This window comes from Symphalangus syndactylus, chromosome 8 (genome assembly GCF_028878055.3).
Source record: "Symphalangus syndactylus isolate Jambi chromosome 8, NHGRI_mSymSyn1-v2.1_pri, whole genome shotgun sequence".
NCBI lineage: Eukaryota > Metazoa > Chordata > Mammalia > Primates > Hylobatidae > Symphalangus > Symphalangus syndactylus.
Window position 1 is genome coordinate 68,303,001 of NC_072430.2, and position 15,865 is coordinate 68,318,865.

The 15,865-nt window shown below is 36.4% G+C and overlaps 1 protein-coding gene across 1 annotated transcript in view; it reads left to right on the plus strand.

Annotated features, from left to right (window-relative positions):
* Positions 1 to 15,865, plus strand: part of LOC129487942 (cilia- and flagella-associated protein 47) — a 477,840-nt gene that overhangs the window by 209,708 nt on the left and 252,267 nt on the right. Inside the window, exon 33 of the mRNA XM_055289494.2 lies at positions 1,582 to 1,774. Coding sequence (XP_055145469.1) covers positions 1,582 to 1,774 — 193 coding nt within the window. The remainder of the gene's footprint in view (positions 1 to 1,581; positions 1,775 to 15,865) is intronic.

Sequence of the window (15,865 nt, forward strand, 5' to 3'; positions counted from 1 at the left end):
AATTAAAGTAGATAATATAATGAAGTCAGTAACAGTTGTGGTTTCAATCAGGTTTCACTGTGGGCAACTGAAGCTCAGTGCCACTGGGGACCAATAGGATACATTTTAGAACGTGTCTCAGACTTACCTCAACTGACTGGTTAGGAATCTGGAGTAATTAACTACCACTTCCCTGACCGTCTTTGGTAAGGGGCCGTTGCTGGGGTCATTATCTTCTGGCGCTCCTACCTTGCCCTCTGTGAGCTCAGTGTGCTCTCATATGCCAGAAAAAAAAAAAAGAAAAAAAACATCTCTCAAGCAGAGACTTACAGGTTTTCACAATAAGCAAGCTTCAGAATGTAAAGGTGGAACTAAGGAGATATGAGCAGGGTATCAAGAGTATCTTTATAGCACATATGACTCAAATTGTATTCATACCCATACCATTGGAAAACCTTCTATTAAAGGTTTAGGATAAATCAAGGAGCTGAGCTTACACTGTGTACTCTAATGTGAACCAATGCTCCATTCAGAAACTCTTGAGATGTATATAGTGAGGTAGCAGATCACAAGCTGTTCATCTCATCTAGAACTTGTAGACAATGGTTAGTAGAGTGTTACTTTGAGTAGCTCTGTACTATAGTGCTTTACTGACAGACACAGAGTTCTTTACTTCATCTTAATATTGCTAAAATTATTTTTAAATCCAGTTGCATTGCTACTTAATAAAACATGTGGTGTACATGTAGTGAATGGTAATATGATGTGAATAAACCACACTTTGAGTTATAGGGTAACAATATGTCAAATAACAAATTTTGTACACTTTTATCATCTTAAAACAGACCTCTTAAATAAATGTAAGAAAATAATTTTTGACTTGGTAACTTATTTACTTTTACTTTGGCTTATTTTTCTTTTTTTTTTTTTTTTTTTTTTGAGATGGAGTCTTTCTCTGTCCCCCAGGCTGGAGTGCAGTGGCACAATCTTGGCTCACTGCAAGCTCCGCCTCCTGGGTTCACACCATTCTCCTGCCTCAGCCTCCCTAGTAGCTGGGACTACAGGCGCCCGCCACCACACCCGGCTAATTTTTTGTATTTTTAGTAGAGACGGGGTTTCACCGTGTTAGCCAGAATGGTCTCGATCTCCTGACCTTGTGATCCACCCGCCTCGGCCTCCCAAAGTGCTGGGATTACAGGTTTGAGCCACCGCGCCCAGCCTACTTTGGCTTATTTTTCTAAGCTGCATGAGCTGGTAAGGAAATAAGAAAGGCATCTTACCTCCTTGTGTTTTAAATGAATTTACGTCCTAACAGAAATGTTCTTAAATGCAGTTATGTTTTAAATGTACGATAAGCTTCTTGAAAATTATACAGTGTAGTTCCTTAAAGACTAAATACCACAGAAGCAAAAAGTTGTCAAGTTAAAATGAGCATTATTGGGACACATCTGTTCTACTCTTTTACTTCTGATTGAATCCATTAACCAGAAAATACTAGTGCCCTCTTTTATCTTCTGTCATGTTTTCTAAAATTTTCTCTTCAAATATTAATTTGCTGTTTTTCCATTTGCATCTAATAAAAGTTATCTCTCCCAATTTCAGGTTTTGGTTCTATCCCGTGTAGTACCATACTGCAGCAATAATATGCCCCCCATATGTGTCCAAAATACAACAAAAGTCAACCCTTCTTTTGCATCCAGCAACATATATTCTGATTCTGAAAGAATTTTGCTTAGTTGGATGAACATAAATTATGAGAATACTCGACATGTGATATGGAAAAGCTGTCAGAAAGGTGAGAAGTGATTTTTTTCTTTAAACAAGTTATTGCAAATTGTAGTGTGATGACGGAAAGGGAGCCATGGATACACAATCCACTCAGAATCCGTGGATTCTAGACCCCTCTCCAACATTTACTTTCTGTTCTACAAAAATGGTGCCTCCTTAACATCTTCAAGATATGTTTCCTCACATATGAAATGGAAATAATAAAAGGTGCTTCTTTAACTTATTTTGAAGAATAACTGATTTTAAAAGCATATGGAGGAACTCTAGAAATGAAAGCATTAATCATTGCTGACATTTTCAGCTGTATAGAGTATTAAGTATATAGGTGACACTGCTCAAACTTAGTATATAACTAGTTGAGATCAAGTAAAATCTCCTAGAAAACATCTCGCATGTCATATGAGGAACATGTTGGAAATCACTAAGAGTAATAATGCTGCATGAATTCTTTGGGGGTAGGTCATATTAGGTATTTCACAATGAAATAAGAAAGTCATTTCACATCCTTGTGTTTTAGATGAATTTACTTTCTAACAGAACTGTCCTTAAAATGCAGTTTTTTTTAACCCAGTCATAAGCCTCTTGTAAATTATACAGTGTGGTGCTGAGACATGTTGTACTAAGGACAGTGCACACAGTCATTGTTCCTTTAGCTTCAATTCAACTCCTTTCTTCCAAGTACATACAAACCTGTTGTGTTCAGAGTAGACTGTTTTTTAACATGAAATAACTTTTTAATATCCAATATGCAGAATTTAATTCAAACTTTACAAGTAAGGGGAAGATTAAGAGTTCAGTTTAAAAATGAGACTTTGAATTATTATTGCCCTTAAATTGAAAGTGTTATTTTAGAAAACATTCAAGAAAACACCAAGATTGAAAGAGATATATTGATATGTTGGTATTTGAGAACAGCAAACATAGAATACTTTATTACCTTCTAATTGACATGCTGAAAATATCAAAATTTATATCTTATAAAAATGTATTTACCCCATTAAAATACAAAACAAAGTACAAATAAATAATGCTAAGGTGAACTTCACAAAAACACATAAAAATTAGTTTGATTATTGTAGAGTAACACTTTGACCAGGGTGTCATAAAATATGTGCATATATTAAAAATTAATGTGTTAATTTGTTACAAAAGTGTTATGGTTCTAATTTTACCAACACAGTGGCCTATGCCAGTTAATTTCAAAGATTTTGCTGCATTTTTTTCCAAATAATATATTATAGACATTTACCTCTTTGCTGTTTTTTAGCAAACTGAGTCCAATGCCTTTACAAAGCCTTTGTGCTTCCTGTTCCCTTTGACTAGACTATTATTTTACCAGATATCTTCATGGTTCCCTTTCTCATTTCATTCAAGTCGTTGATTAAATGTCACCTTATCTGAGAAGGTTTATCAGTGTCTTCTCTAAAACAGGATATCCTTCAGTCCTACTCTTTCCTGCTCTATTTTTATTCTTAACAGCACTTTTTAAATATAAATTTAATTGTAAACATCAATGTATTTGTTTGTCGTCTGTCTCTTCCAGTAGAATATGACCTTCTGAATAAATTAGACAAGATTGTTCTTTGGCTAATTAGGAATGTGACCTTCTTAATTAGCCAAAGAACAATCTTGTCTCATTTATTCCCAGAGCCTAGAACTGTTCCTAACAGAATAACAGACACATGCTCTCTTAGCTTTGTCCTGGTATAACAGAATACCATAGACTGGGTAATTTATAAAGAACAGAAATTTATCTTTCACAGATCTAAAGGCCGAGAAGTCCAAGATTCAGGTACTGGCAGGTTCTATGTCTGATAAGGGCTGCTCTCTGTTTCCAAGATGGTGCCTAGACGATGCACACCCCAAACAAGAGGAACACTGTGTCCTCACGTGGCAGAAGGCACAAAAGAGATAAACTCCCTCCATCAAAGAACAATGTATTATTCAGCAGTAAAATGAAATGAGCTATCAAGGCATGAAAAGACATGGAGTAAACTTATAGATGTATTACTAGGTAAAAGGAGCCAATCTGAAAAGGCTACATACTGTGCGGTTTCAACTATATGACTTTCTGGAAAATGTAAAACCATAGAGACAGGAAAAAGAGCAGTGGATACTAGGAGTTAATGGGGAAGCGGTGATGAATAGGTATAGTACACAGGACGTTTAAGGTAGTGAAACTACTCTGATACTATAATTATGAATACATGTCATTATACATTTGTTAAAACCCATAGAATGTATAATATTAAGAGTGGGCCCTGATGTAAACTGTGAACTTTGGGTGATAATAGTTTATTAATGTAGGTTCATCAGTTGTAATAAATGCACCACTGCAGTGCAAAGGTTGATAGTGGGGGGGGATTATGTGTGTGTGGTAACTGTCTGCAACTTCTGATTCATTTCGCTGCAAACCTAAAAATGCTTTAAAAAACTGTCTATTTAAAAATAATTTAGTAATACATTTTTTAAAGCAAAAAATAACAATTCCATTGTTAGACTCATTAAGCATTATGTCTAATAAATATGAATCCATTGCTCTGATGACCTGTACAGTATAAAAGTCCTTCAGAAAATTCATAAACTTCAGTACATTGCAATTTATGTAAAATTATTTGTGTGTTTTAGGTAATCATTGATCTAAATTTCAAGTCTTTAATAATGTTAGATACAACTCATGTTTTCTAAAATATTAATTTAGCAAATATCTGTAAGCTCCGCACCAAGCTTCAAATCCTGTGTGAGCACATTGAAGGTGCTGAATAAATATCTCTTAAATAAATCAATGGCTAAATGGATGGTTATATAGATAAAGCCAAAAGAAGTTGAAAAGATGTTCAAGTATTTAAAACTAGTTGAAAAGTTGAACATCTGACAGGAACAGAGACAAGCCAACAGCTTATGATTGTATCAAATATTATGTTTTCCCTTGAGGATATAATTAACATATAAACAGTATTCTATACAGACTTATTTTGTGTTGACGTGCTGATGTGCACTCTTGTCTTGGCTTTGTTCTTCTCATCTTATACATTCTGTCTTCTCCTCTGTTACTATTTTCCTTCATTTATTACCATATATAACATTCTTTCTTTTTCCCAAATTACTTTCCTCAATCTTGCTGTTTACCTAAGATTCTTATTTCTATATTACCTTTTTCTTATGTCTCTTTTCTTTTCAATATCTTCCTTTACGTGCCTTACACCTCTCCTTCAATCTCTATTTATTTATTTTTCCCTTGACCATTCAGGGAATAAACACTTGAATTTTAACTATGAGTGTTTCCAGAAGATACTGCTCACTGTGGCTTCTGCTTAAAAATTACAAGCTTTTTGACCATTAGAGTTGTTCAGATTCAAAGGGAGGTATTTCCTCTACCCTCTGATATACAGACACCATTTTTCCTCAGATTTCCTGTCTTGCCCTTGTATGCTAGCTAAAACATTTTGGCTTTCTTTGTGGCTCTCAATCCCTCCTTAGCATTCTCTGTTCAAGGTCTCTTTCCTTCATCACACTGATATTTTCCTTCTGTCTTTGCTCCAAAACCTCCACATTTTGGCCATCTATATCCTCTTGTGGTTTTAAGTTACTCTTCCAATGCCTCCCAGATCCAAATCTACCTCAGACCTACCTCCTCACCTCCAGTTCTGTATATCTTACTCCTTATGAACACCTTCATTAAAATGTCCCATAAGCACCTCAAATTTCACTGGTCAAAAATCTCGGCATCCCTCCTTCTTACATCTAATTAATCACCAACCAACAATTTATTTTGATTGTATCCACAGATTATTTTCTGAATCTACCTACTTTTTTCTAGCTCCCCTGTCATTCTTGTAATTTATCATTTCCATCAATGTCACCCCTCTCATATTTACCACATTGAGTACTGCCATTTGCCCATCTGTTGCTCACACAGCCATACTTGGTTCTTCATAAAACACAAATTTTAGCATCAGACTCCTGCCTAAAATCCTTTAATGGTAATTTATTCACTTCAATATCTACCATACCTTATTACCATAACTCTTAACATTCACTTTTGCACATTATACTTCAGCGCTGTAAGCTATTGATTGGCTGCTGCTTCCTTTTTTTTTTTTTACTTTTATTTTAAGTTCATGGGTACATGTTCAGGTTTGTTATATAGGTAAACTCATGTCATGGGTGTTTGTTGTATAGATTATTTCATCATCCAGGTATTAAGCCTAGTACCTATTAGTTATTTCTTCTGATGCTCTCCTTCCTCCCATCCTCCACCCTCCTGTAGGCCCCAGTGTCTGCTGTTCCCCTCTATGTGTCTATGTGTTCTTATCATTTAGCTCCCACTTTAAAGTGAGAACATGCCGTATTTGTTCCTTCATTAGTTTGCTAAGGTTAATGGCCTCCAGTTCCATCCATCTTCCTGCAAAGGATGTGATCTCATTCTTTCTTCCGGCTGCATATTATTCCATGGTGTGTATGTGCCATGTTTTGTTTATGCAGTCTACCATTGATGGGCATGTAGGTTGATTGCATGTCATTGCTATTGTGAACAGTGCTGCAATGAATATATACCTGCATGTGTCTTTATGATAGAACAAATTATATTCCTTGGGTATATACCCAATAATGAGATTGCTGGGTTGAATGGTAATTCCATTTTTAGGTCTTTGGGGAATCGCCGCACTGTCTTCCACAATGGGTGAACTAATTTACACTCCCAGCAACAGTTTATAAGTATACCTTTTTCTCTGCAACCTCTCCAGCCCGTTACTTTTCAACTTTATTTATTTTTTATTTTTAATTTTTTTTGAGATGGAGTCTAGCTCTGTCGCCAGGCTGGAGTGCAGTGGCGCAATCTTGGCTCACTGCAACCTCCACCTCCGGGTTTCAAGTGATTCTCCTGTCTCAGCCTCCTGAGTAGCTGGGATTACAGGCACGTGCTGCCACGCCCAGCTAATTTTTGTATTTTTAGTAGAGACAGGGTTTTACCATGTTGGCCAGGATGGTCTCAATCTCCTGACCTCGTGATCCACCCACATCGGCCTCCCAAAGTGCTGGGACTGCAGGCCTGAGCCACCACGCCCGGCCTACTTTTTGAGTTTTTAATAAGAGCCATTCTGACTGGTGTGAGACGGTATTGCACTGTGGTCTTTATTTGCATTTCTCTAATGATCAGTGTTGTTAAGCTTTTATTCATATGCTTCTAGGCTGCATGTATGTCTTTTGAAAAGTGTCTGTTCATGTCCTTTGCCTACTTTTTAATGGGTTGTTTCTTTTTGGCTTGTAAATTAGTTGAAGTTCCTTATAGATGACCTTATATTCCTTATATTAGACCTTTGTCAGGTGCATAGATTGCAAAACTTTTCTCCCATTCTGTAGGCTGTCTGTTTACTCTGTTGGTAGTTTCTTTTGCTGGGTAAAAGCTTATTAGCTTAAACAGATCCCATTTGTCAATTTTTTCTTTGGTTGCAATTGCTTTTGGTGTCTTTGTCATGAAATTTTTTCTCATTTCTACATGAAGAATGGTCTTGCCAAAGTTGTCCTCCAGGGTTTTTATACTTTTGGGTTTTACATTTAACTTTTTAACACAATTTGGATTAAATTTTGTATATAGTGTAAGGAAGGGGTCCAGTTTCAGTCTTCTGCATATGGTTAGCCAGTTATTCTGTCAGTATTTATTGAATGGGGAGTCCTTTCCCCATTGCTTGTTTTTGTCAATTTTGTCAAAGATCAGATAGTTGTAGGTGTGCGACCTTGTGTCTGACCTCTATTCTGTTCCATTGGTTTATGTATCTGTTTTTGTACCAGTTATCCCCTTTTTGTTACTGTAGCCCCTTTGTATAGTTTGAAGTTGGACACAGTGAAGCCTCCAGCTTTGTTCATTTTGTTTAGGATTGCCTTGTCAATTTGGGCTCTTTTTTGGTTCCATATGAATTTTAAAATAGTTATTTCTTGTTCTGTGAAGAATGTCATTGGTAGTTTTATAGAAATAGCATTGAATGTATAAATTGCTTTGGGCCATATGGCCATTTTAACAATATTGATTCTTCCTATCCATGAGCATGGAATGATTCTTCCATTTGTTGGTGTCATCTCTGATTTCTTTAAGCAGTGTTTTGTAATTCTCCTTGTAGAGATCTTTCAACTTCCTTGTTATTCCTAGGTGTTTTATACTTTTTGTGACAATTGTGAATGTGATTACATTCCTGATTTGGCTCTTGCTTGACTGTTGTTGGTGTTTAGAAATGTTAGTGATTTTTCTGTATGTTCCTTTTGTGTCTTGAGACTTTGCTGAAGTTGTTTATCAGCATAAGGAGTTTTTGGGTTGAGACTAAGGAGGTTTTTACATATAGAATCGTGTTGTCTGGAAACAGGAAAGATTTGACTTCCTTTCCTCCTATTTGAATATCCTTTATTTCTTTCTCTTGCCCAATTGCTCTGGCCAGGACTTCCAATACTATGTTGAATAGGACTAGTGAGAGGGCATACTTGATTTGTGCTGATTTTCAAAAGGAATACTTCCACCTTTGCCCATTCAGTATGATATTGGCTGTGGGTTTAATATAGAGACCTCTTACTATTTTGAGGTATGTTCCTTCAATACCCAGTTTATTGAGAGTTTTTGACATGAAGTCGTGTTGAGTTTTATTGAAAGCCATTTCTGCATCTGTTAAGATAATCATGCACTTTTTCTGTTTAGTTCTGTTTATGTGATGAATCACATATTTTTATTTGCATACATTGAATTAACCTTATGTTGCAGGGATAAAGACTACTTGATCATGGTAGATTAGCTTTTTGACATGCTGCTGAATTCAGTTTGCCAGTATTTTGTTGAGGATTCTTGCATTGATGTTCATCAACGATATTGGCCTGAAGATTTCATTTTCTTGTTGTTGTGTCTCTGCCAAGCTTGGTATCAGGATGATGCTGGACTCATAGAATGAGTTAGGGAGGAGGGCTTCCTTCTCAGTTTTGGGGAGTAAGTTCAGTAGAAATGATGCCAGCTCTTACTCGTACATCTGGTAGAATTTGGCTGTGAATCCGTTTGGTCCTGGGCTTTTTGTGGCTGGTAGGCTATTTATTTCTGATTCAGTTTTGGAGCTCATTATTGGTTTGCTCAGGGATTCAGTTTCTTCCTAGCTCAGTCTTTGGAGGGTGTCTGTGTCCAGGAATTTATCCATGTATTCTAGATTTTCTAGTTTATGTGCTTAGAGATGTTCATAATCTCTGATAATTATTTGTATTTCTATGGGGTGACTGGTACCCTTTGTAATTTCTAATTGTGTTTATTCAGATCTTCTCTCTTGTCTTCTTTATTATTCTAGCTAATGGTCTATTTCATTTTTTGTTTTTCACAAACTGAACTCCTGGATTTGTTCATCTTTTGAATGGTTTTTCGTGCCTCAATCTCCTTCCTTCGGTTCAGTTCTGATTTTGGTTATTTCTTGTCTTCTGATAGTTTTGGGGGTTTTGTGCTCTTGACTCTCTAGTACTTTTAATTGTCATGTTAGGTGGTTAAATCGAGATGTTTCTAACTTTTCATGTGGGCATTTAGAGCTATAAATTTTCTTTTTAACATGGCCTTAGATGTTTCCCGGAGATTCTGGTATGTTGTATCTTTTTTCTCATTAGTTTCAAAGGACTTCTTGATTTCTGCCTTAATTTCGTTATTCACCCAAAAGTTACTCAGGATCAGGTTATTCAATTTCCATGTAATTATATGGTTTGAGTGAATTTTTTAGTCTTGATTTCTAACTTTATTACTCTGTGGTCCAAGAAGTGGTTGTTACGATTTCAACTATTTTGCACTTGCTGAAGCGTGTTTTGTGTCCAATTATGTGTTCGATTTTAGAGTATGTGTCGTGGCAATTAGAAGAATGGATACCCTGTTGCTTTTGGGTGGATAGTTCTGTAGATGTCTGTCAGGTTCACTTGATCCAGTGCTGAGTTGAGGTCCTGAATATCTTTGTTAATCTTCTGTCTTGATCTGTTTAATACTATTAGTAAGTTGTTATACATCTCCCACTATTATTGTGTGGGTGTTTGTCTTCTTGAAGGTCTCTAAGAACTTGCTTTATTAATCTAGGTGCTCCTGTGTTGGGTGTATATTAATTTAGGATAGTTAGGCATTCTTGTTGAATTGAACCCTTTACCATTATGTAATGCCCTTCCTTGTCTCTTTTGATCTTTTGGTTTTGTCTGAGATGTAGATTGCAACCCCTACTTTTATTTTTGTTTTCCATTTGCTTGGTAGATTTTTCTCCATCCATGTATTTTGAGACTATGGGTGTCACTGCATATGAGATGAGTCTCTTGATGACAGTATACCAATGGGTCTTGGTTCTTTATCCAGCTTGCCACTCTGTGCCTTTTAATTGGAGCGTATAGCCCTCTTACATTCAAGGTTAGTATTGATATGTGTAGCTTTGATCCTGTCATCATGATGTTAGCTGGTTATTATACAGACTTGTTTGTGTGGTTGCTTTATAGTGTCACTGGTCTGTGTACTTACATGTGCTTTTATAATAGCTGGTAAAGGTCTTTTCTTTCTATATTTAGTGCTTCTTTCAGGAGCTCTTTTAAGGCAGGTCTGGTGGTAACAAATTCCAACATTTGCTTGTCTGAATAGGATCTTATTTCTCCTTTGCTTATAAAGTTAATTTGGCCAGATATGAAATCTTGGGTTAGAATTTCTTCTCTTTATGAATATTGAATAGTGGCCCCCAATCTTTTCTGGTTTGTAGGGTTTCTGCTAAGATGTCTGTTGTTAGTGTAATGGGCTTCCCTTTGTAGGTGACCTGACCTTTCTTATTAGCTGCCTTTAACAATTTTTCTTTCATTTTGACCTTGGAGAATCTGATAATTATGTGTCTTGTGGATTATCTTCTTGTGAAGTACCTTACTGAAGTTCTCTGCATTTCCTAAATTTGAATGTTGGCCTCTCTAGCTAGGTTGGAGAAGTTCTCGTAGATGATACCCTGAAATATGTTTTCTGAGTTGTTTACATTCTCCCTGTCTCTTTCAGGGACACCAGTGAATCATAGATTTGGTCTTTTTATACAATCCCATATTTCTTGGATGTTTTGCTTCTTCCTTTAAATATGTTTTTCTCTATTCTTATCTGTCTTTTTTTTTTTTGGAGTCTCGCTCTGTCGCCCAGGCTGGAATGCAGTGGCATGATCTCAGCTCACTGCAAGCTCTGCCTCCTGGGTTCACGCCATTCCCCTGCCTCAGACTCCTGAGTAGCTGGGACTACAGGCACCCACCACCATGCCTGGCTAATTTTTTTGTATTTTTAGCAGAGATGGGGTTTCACCGCATTAGCCAGGATGGTCTCGATCTCCTGACCTTGTGATCTGCCCGCCTTGGCCTCCCAAGTCTGACTGTCTTAATTCAGAAAGCCAGTCTTCAAGCTCTGAGATTTTCTTTACAGCATTGTCTATTCTGCTATTAATACTAGTGACTGCATTATGAAATTTTTGTAGTATGTTTTTAAGCTCTATGACGCCGATTACGTTCTTTTCTATACTGGCTATTTTGTCAGTCAGCTCCTGTATTATTTTATTATGAGTCCTAGTTTCCTTGGATTGTGTTTCAACATACTCCTGCATCTCCATGATCCTTATTCCTATCCATCTCTGAATTCTGTTTCTTTCATTTCAACCAACTCAGCCTGGTTCATAATCTTTGAGAAATGATACAGTAGTTTGAGGAAAGAAGGCACTCTGGCTTTTTGAGTTGTCAGTTCTTTTTTTTTTTTTTTTTGAAGGCTTCTTTCTTAATTTTTTTTTTTTATTATTATGCTTTAGGTTTTTGGGTACATGTGCACAATGTGCAGGTTTGTTACATATGTATCCATGTGCCATGTTGTTTTGCTGCACCCATTAACTCGTCATTTAGCATTAGGTATATCTCCTAATGCTATCCCTCCCCCCTCCCCCCACCCCACAACAGTCCCCAGAGTGTGATGTTCCCCTTCCTGTGTCCATGAGTTCTCACTGTTCAATTCCCACCTATGAGTGAGAACATGCGGTGTTTGGTTTTTTGTCCTTGCAATAGTTTACTGAGAATGATGTTTTCCAGTTTCATCCATGTCCCTACAAAGGACATGAACTCATCATTTTTATGGCTGCATAGTATTCCATGGTGTATATGTGCCACATTTTCTTAATCTAGTTTATCGTTGTTGGACATTTGGGTTGGTTCCAAGTCTTTGCTATTGTGAATAGTGCCACAATAAACATATGTTTGCATGTGTCTTTATAGCAGCATGATTTATAGTCCTTTGGGTATATACCCAGTAATGGGATGGCTGGGTCAAATGGTATTTCTAGTTCTAGATCCCTGAGGAATCGCCACACTGACTTCCACAATGGTTGAACTAGTTTACAGTCCCACCAACAGTGTAAAAGTCTTCCTATTTCTCCACATCCTCTCCAGCACCTGTTGTTTCCTGACTTTTTAATGATGGCCATTCTAACTGGTGTGAGATGGTATCTCACTGTGGTTTTGATTTGCATTTCCCTGATGACCAGTGATGATGAGCATTTTTGCATGTGTTTTTTGGCTGCCTAAATGTCTTCTTTTGAGAAGTGTCTGTTCATGTCCTTCACCCACTTTTTGATGGGTTTTTTTTTTTCTTGTAAATTTGTTTGAGTTCATTGTAGATTCTGGATATTAGCCCTTTGTCAGATGAGTAGGTTGCAAAAATTTTCTCCCATTCTGTAGGTTGCCTGTTCACTCTGATGGTAGTTTCTTTTGCTGTGCAGAAGCTCTTTAGTTTAATGAGATCCCATTTGTCAGTTTTGGCTTTTGTTGCCATTGCTTTTGGTGTTTTAGACATGAAGTCCTTGCCCACACCTATGTCCTGAATGGTATTGCCTAGGTTTTCTTGTAGGATTTTAATGGTTTTAGGTCTAACATTTAAGTCTTTAATCCATCTTGAATTAATTTTTGTATAAGGTGTAAGGAAGGGATCCAGTTTCAGCTTTCTACATATGGCTAGCCAGTTTTCCCAGCACCATTTATTAAATAGGGAATCCTTTCCCCATTTCTTGTTTTTGTCAGGTTTGTCAAAGATCAGATAGTTGTAGACATGTGGCATCATTTCTGAGGGCTCTGTTCTATTCCATTGATCTATGTCTCTGTTGTGGTACCAGTACCATGCTGTTTTGTTTACTGTAGCCTTGTAGTATAGTTTGAAGTCAGGTAGCATGATGCCTCCAGCTTTGTTCTTTTGGCTTAGGATTGACTTGACGATGCGGGCTCTTTTTTGGTTCCATATGAACTTTAAAGTAGTTTTTTCCAATTCTGTGAAGAAAGCCATTGGTAGCTTGATGGGGATGGCATTGAATCTATAAATAACCTTGGGCAGTATGGCCATTTTCACGACATTGATTCTTCCAACCCATGAGCATGGAATGTTCTTCCATTTGTTTGTATCCTCTTTTATTTCATTGAGCAGTGGTTTGTAGTTCTCCTTGAAGAGGTCCTTCACATCCCTTGTAAGTTGGATTCCTAGGTATTTTATTGTCTTTGAAGCAATTGTGAATGGGAGTTCACTCATGATTTGGCTCTCTGTTTGTCTGTTATTGGTGTATAAGAATGCTTGTGATTTTTGTGCATTGATTTTGTATGCTGAGACTTTGCTGAAGTTGCTAATCAGCTTAAGGAGATAAGCAGATAGTATTGATGATTGCACAGCTATATGACTATACTAAACAACAATGAATTGAACAATTGAATTGCATGAAATTTGTGTTATGTGAATTATATCTCAATATAACTTTTATAAAAATGTACTGTTATAGTCATCTAACATAAAATTCATGTGACAATTATATTCATAATAAGTAAATTGACTAATTTTTTCTAAAATTTCTGATTAAATTTTGTGTTTAACAAACACATCTCTAATTCATAATACTGTAAAGACCAGTATTTTTGTTACTAAATATACCTGAATATCAAAAGTGATGTAATGTAAAACTGGATAAAAACATAACTTCCAAATTAAAAATTTAAAATTGTGCAGAACATCACTTGAGTTTTCTGGTTTCTGACAAATGACAACTACATTAGACTTCTGGTTCTCTCTCCAAAAAAAAACAACCATTGACCAACACGTCTCAGATGATAATGTGAATTCTTGGAGATTTTGTTAACATGTTTTTATATTTTGCTAGGTGTTGGGTGAGGCCAGAAATTCCACATTTTCAACAAGCTTCCATTTGATGTAGGTGCTGCTGATTCACTTAACTCACTTTGGGTAGCAAATCCTTAGAGGGAGTATAGAAGAGAGAGTAGCTTGTATCAAAGGAACTATCATAAAAGTAGAGAAAATCCTTGATATATCAAAGCTCTGATAAACTGTGGTGAGGGCTTGGCAGCAGCCTTGAGTATAAAAGAGAAGATACAGGCATAGGATCAGAGATTAGAGAAGAGCTTTGAAGTTTTGTCTTTACTTTTTCACAACATCGCCTTGGAAGAATCATTGTCATCCTATTCTTACTGAGAGCCTTGTTTGAACAGCTACAGCCCATGCCTTCTGGTATTCAACAAGTAATAATATCAAAGCAGATTCAAAGTTGTGATGGGTTGAACAAAAATAGGTGTCCTGGTTTCTACTCAGGGAGATAGAGAACTGGAAACTGTTTTCTCCCACCCTTATAACAACAATGAAAGTCAGACAAGCAGCAAATTCTCTATTTTTCTTGAACCTTAACATAAAGCTGAGATCGCAAGGCAACAAAGAGAGATTTGGTTTTTACTGGAAGAAATGAGATGATAGCAATGGTCTACTTGTAGATAGAGCTAGATGCCATTAAGAATAGTTGAGTTAGGGTGATTGGTGTATTGGTAGAGGCGAAGTATACACTAGTGAGAGATCATGAAACTCCTAGTGGCCACAGTTATAGACTCTGCATCTTCTTGCAGGTGTTTACTCCACAGACTTCACATGTTGCTCACAGAAATGACTAAAGTGAGTCTGGAGAATGTGTACCCCTTAGTACCTAGTGTAGGGGCAGGCAATTCACTCCGACTTCTGTATATCTGTCTTAGTCCATTTAGTGTTGCTATAACAGAATACTACAGATTGGGTAATTTATCAACAATAGAAGTTTATTTGGGTCGTGACGCTGGAGGCTGGAAAGTCCAAGATAATTAGGTTGCATTTGATGAGGGCCTTCTTGCTGCATTATTACTTTATGGTAGGCATCCCATAGCTAGAGAAGATGATATAAAGTAAGAGCATGCAAGAAAGAGAGAAAAAGAGGGCCAGACTCCCAATGTAACTAACACACTCCTGAGATAACACCATTAATCCATTCATGAAGCCAGAGCTCTCATGATCTAATTACCTCCTAAAAGTCCCACCTCTATTGGTTGGTATTAACCATTGAAGTGGCAATGAAATTTGAACATGCGATTTAGAGGGGACATTCAAACAATAGCAGTACCTTATAGAACAGATGTGTTCATCTATGTTAATTTAAGGACAACACATACTGTCACCCAAAGGGCTCTGGTGAATACTCATTACAGTTGCAAAAAAAAAAAAAAAAAAAGAAAGAAAAGAAAAGAAAAAGGAAAAAAAAGAAAATAACAAACCACCTCTTGCCCCAAGAAAGGGGCTGGAATTCAACATTTCTGTCAAGTAGAAAATCCCAAACAATCTATAAAAAGCTCCTAGAAATACTTTATGCATTTATCAAGGTCAGAGGATATATGATCACTATACAATTAAATAAAATTATATTTCTATATGTTGGTAGTAAACAATTGGAATTTAAAATAAAAATATACCATTTAACATAGAAGAAATACTTAAGTATCTAATATTAAATACTTAGTATAAGTGTGTATAACAAAATAAATTAGAGATATATATGCTATAAACTACAAAACACTGATGAAAGCAATCAATGAGAACTAAATAGAGAAATGTAGCATGCACATGACGTTGGAAAACTAAATGTTGTTAGGCTATCAAATTGATCTATAGATTCAATTCAATTCCAGTGAAAATACCATCACATATTCTTATAGATAGATATCAATAAGTTGACTCTAAAATGTATATATAAAGGCGTTGCCACTAAAATAGCCA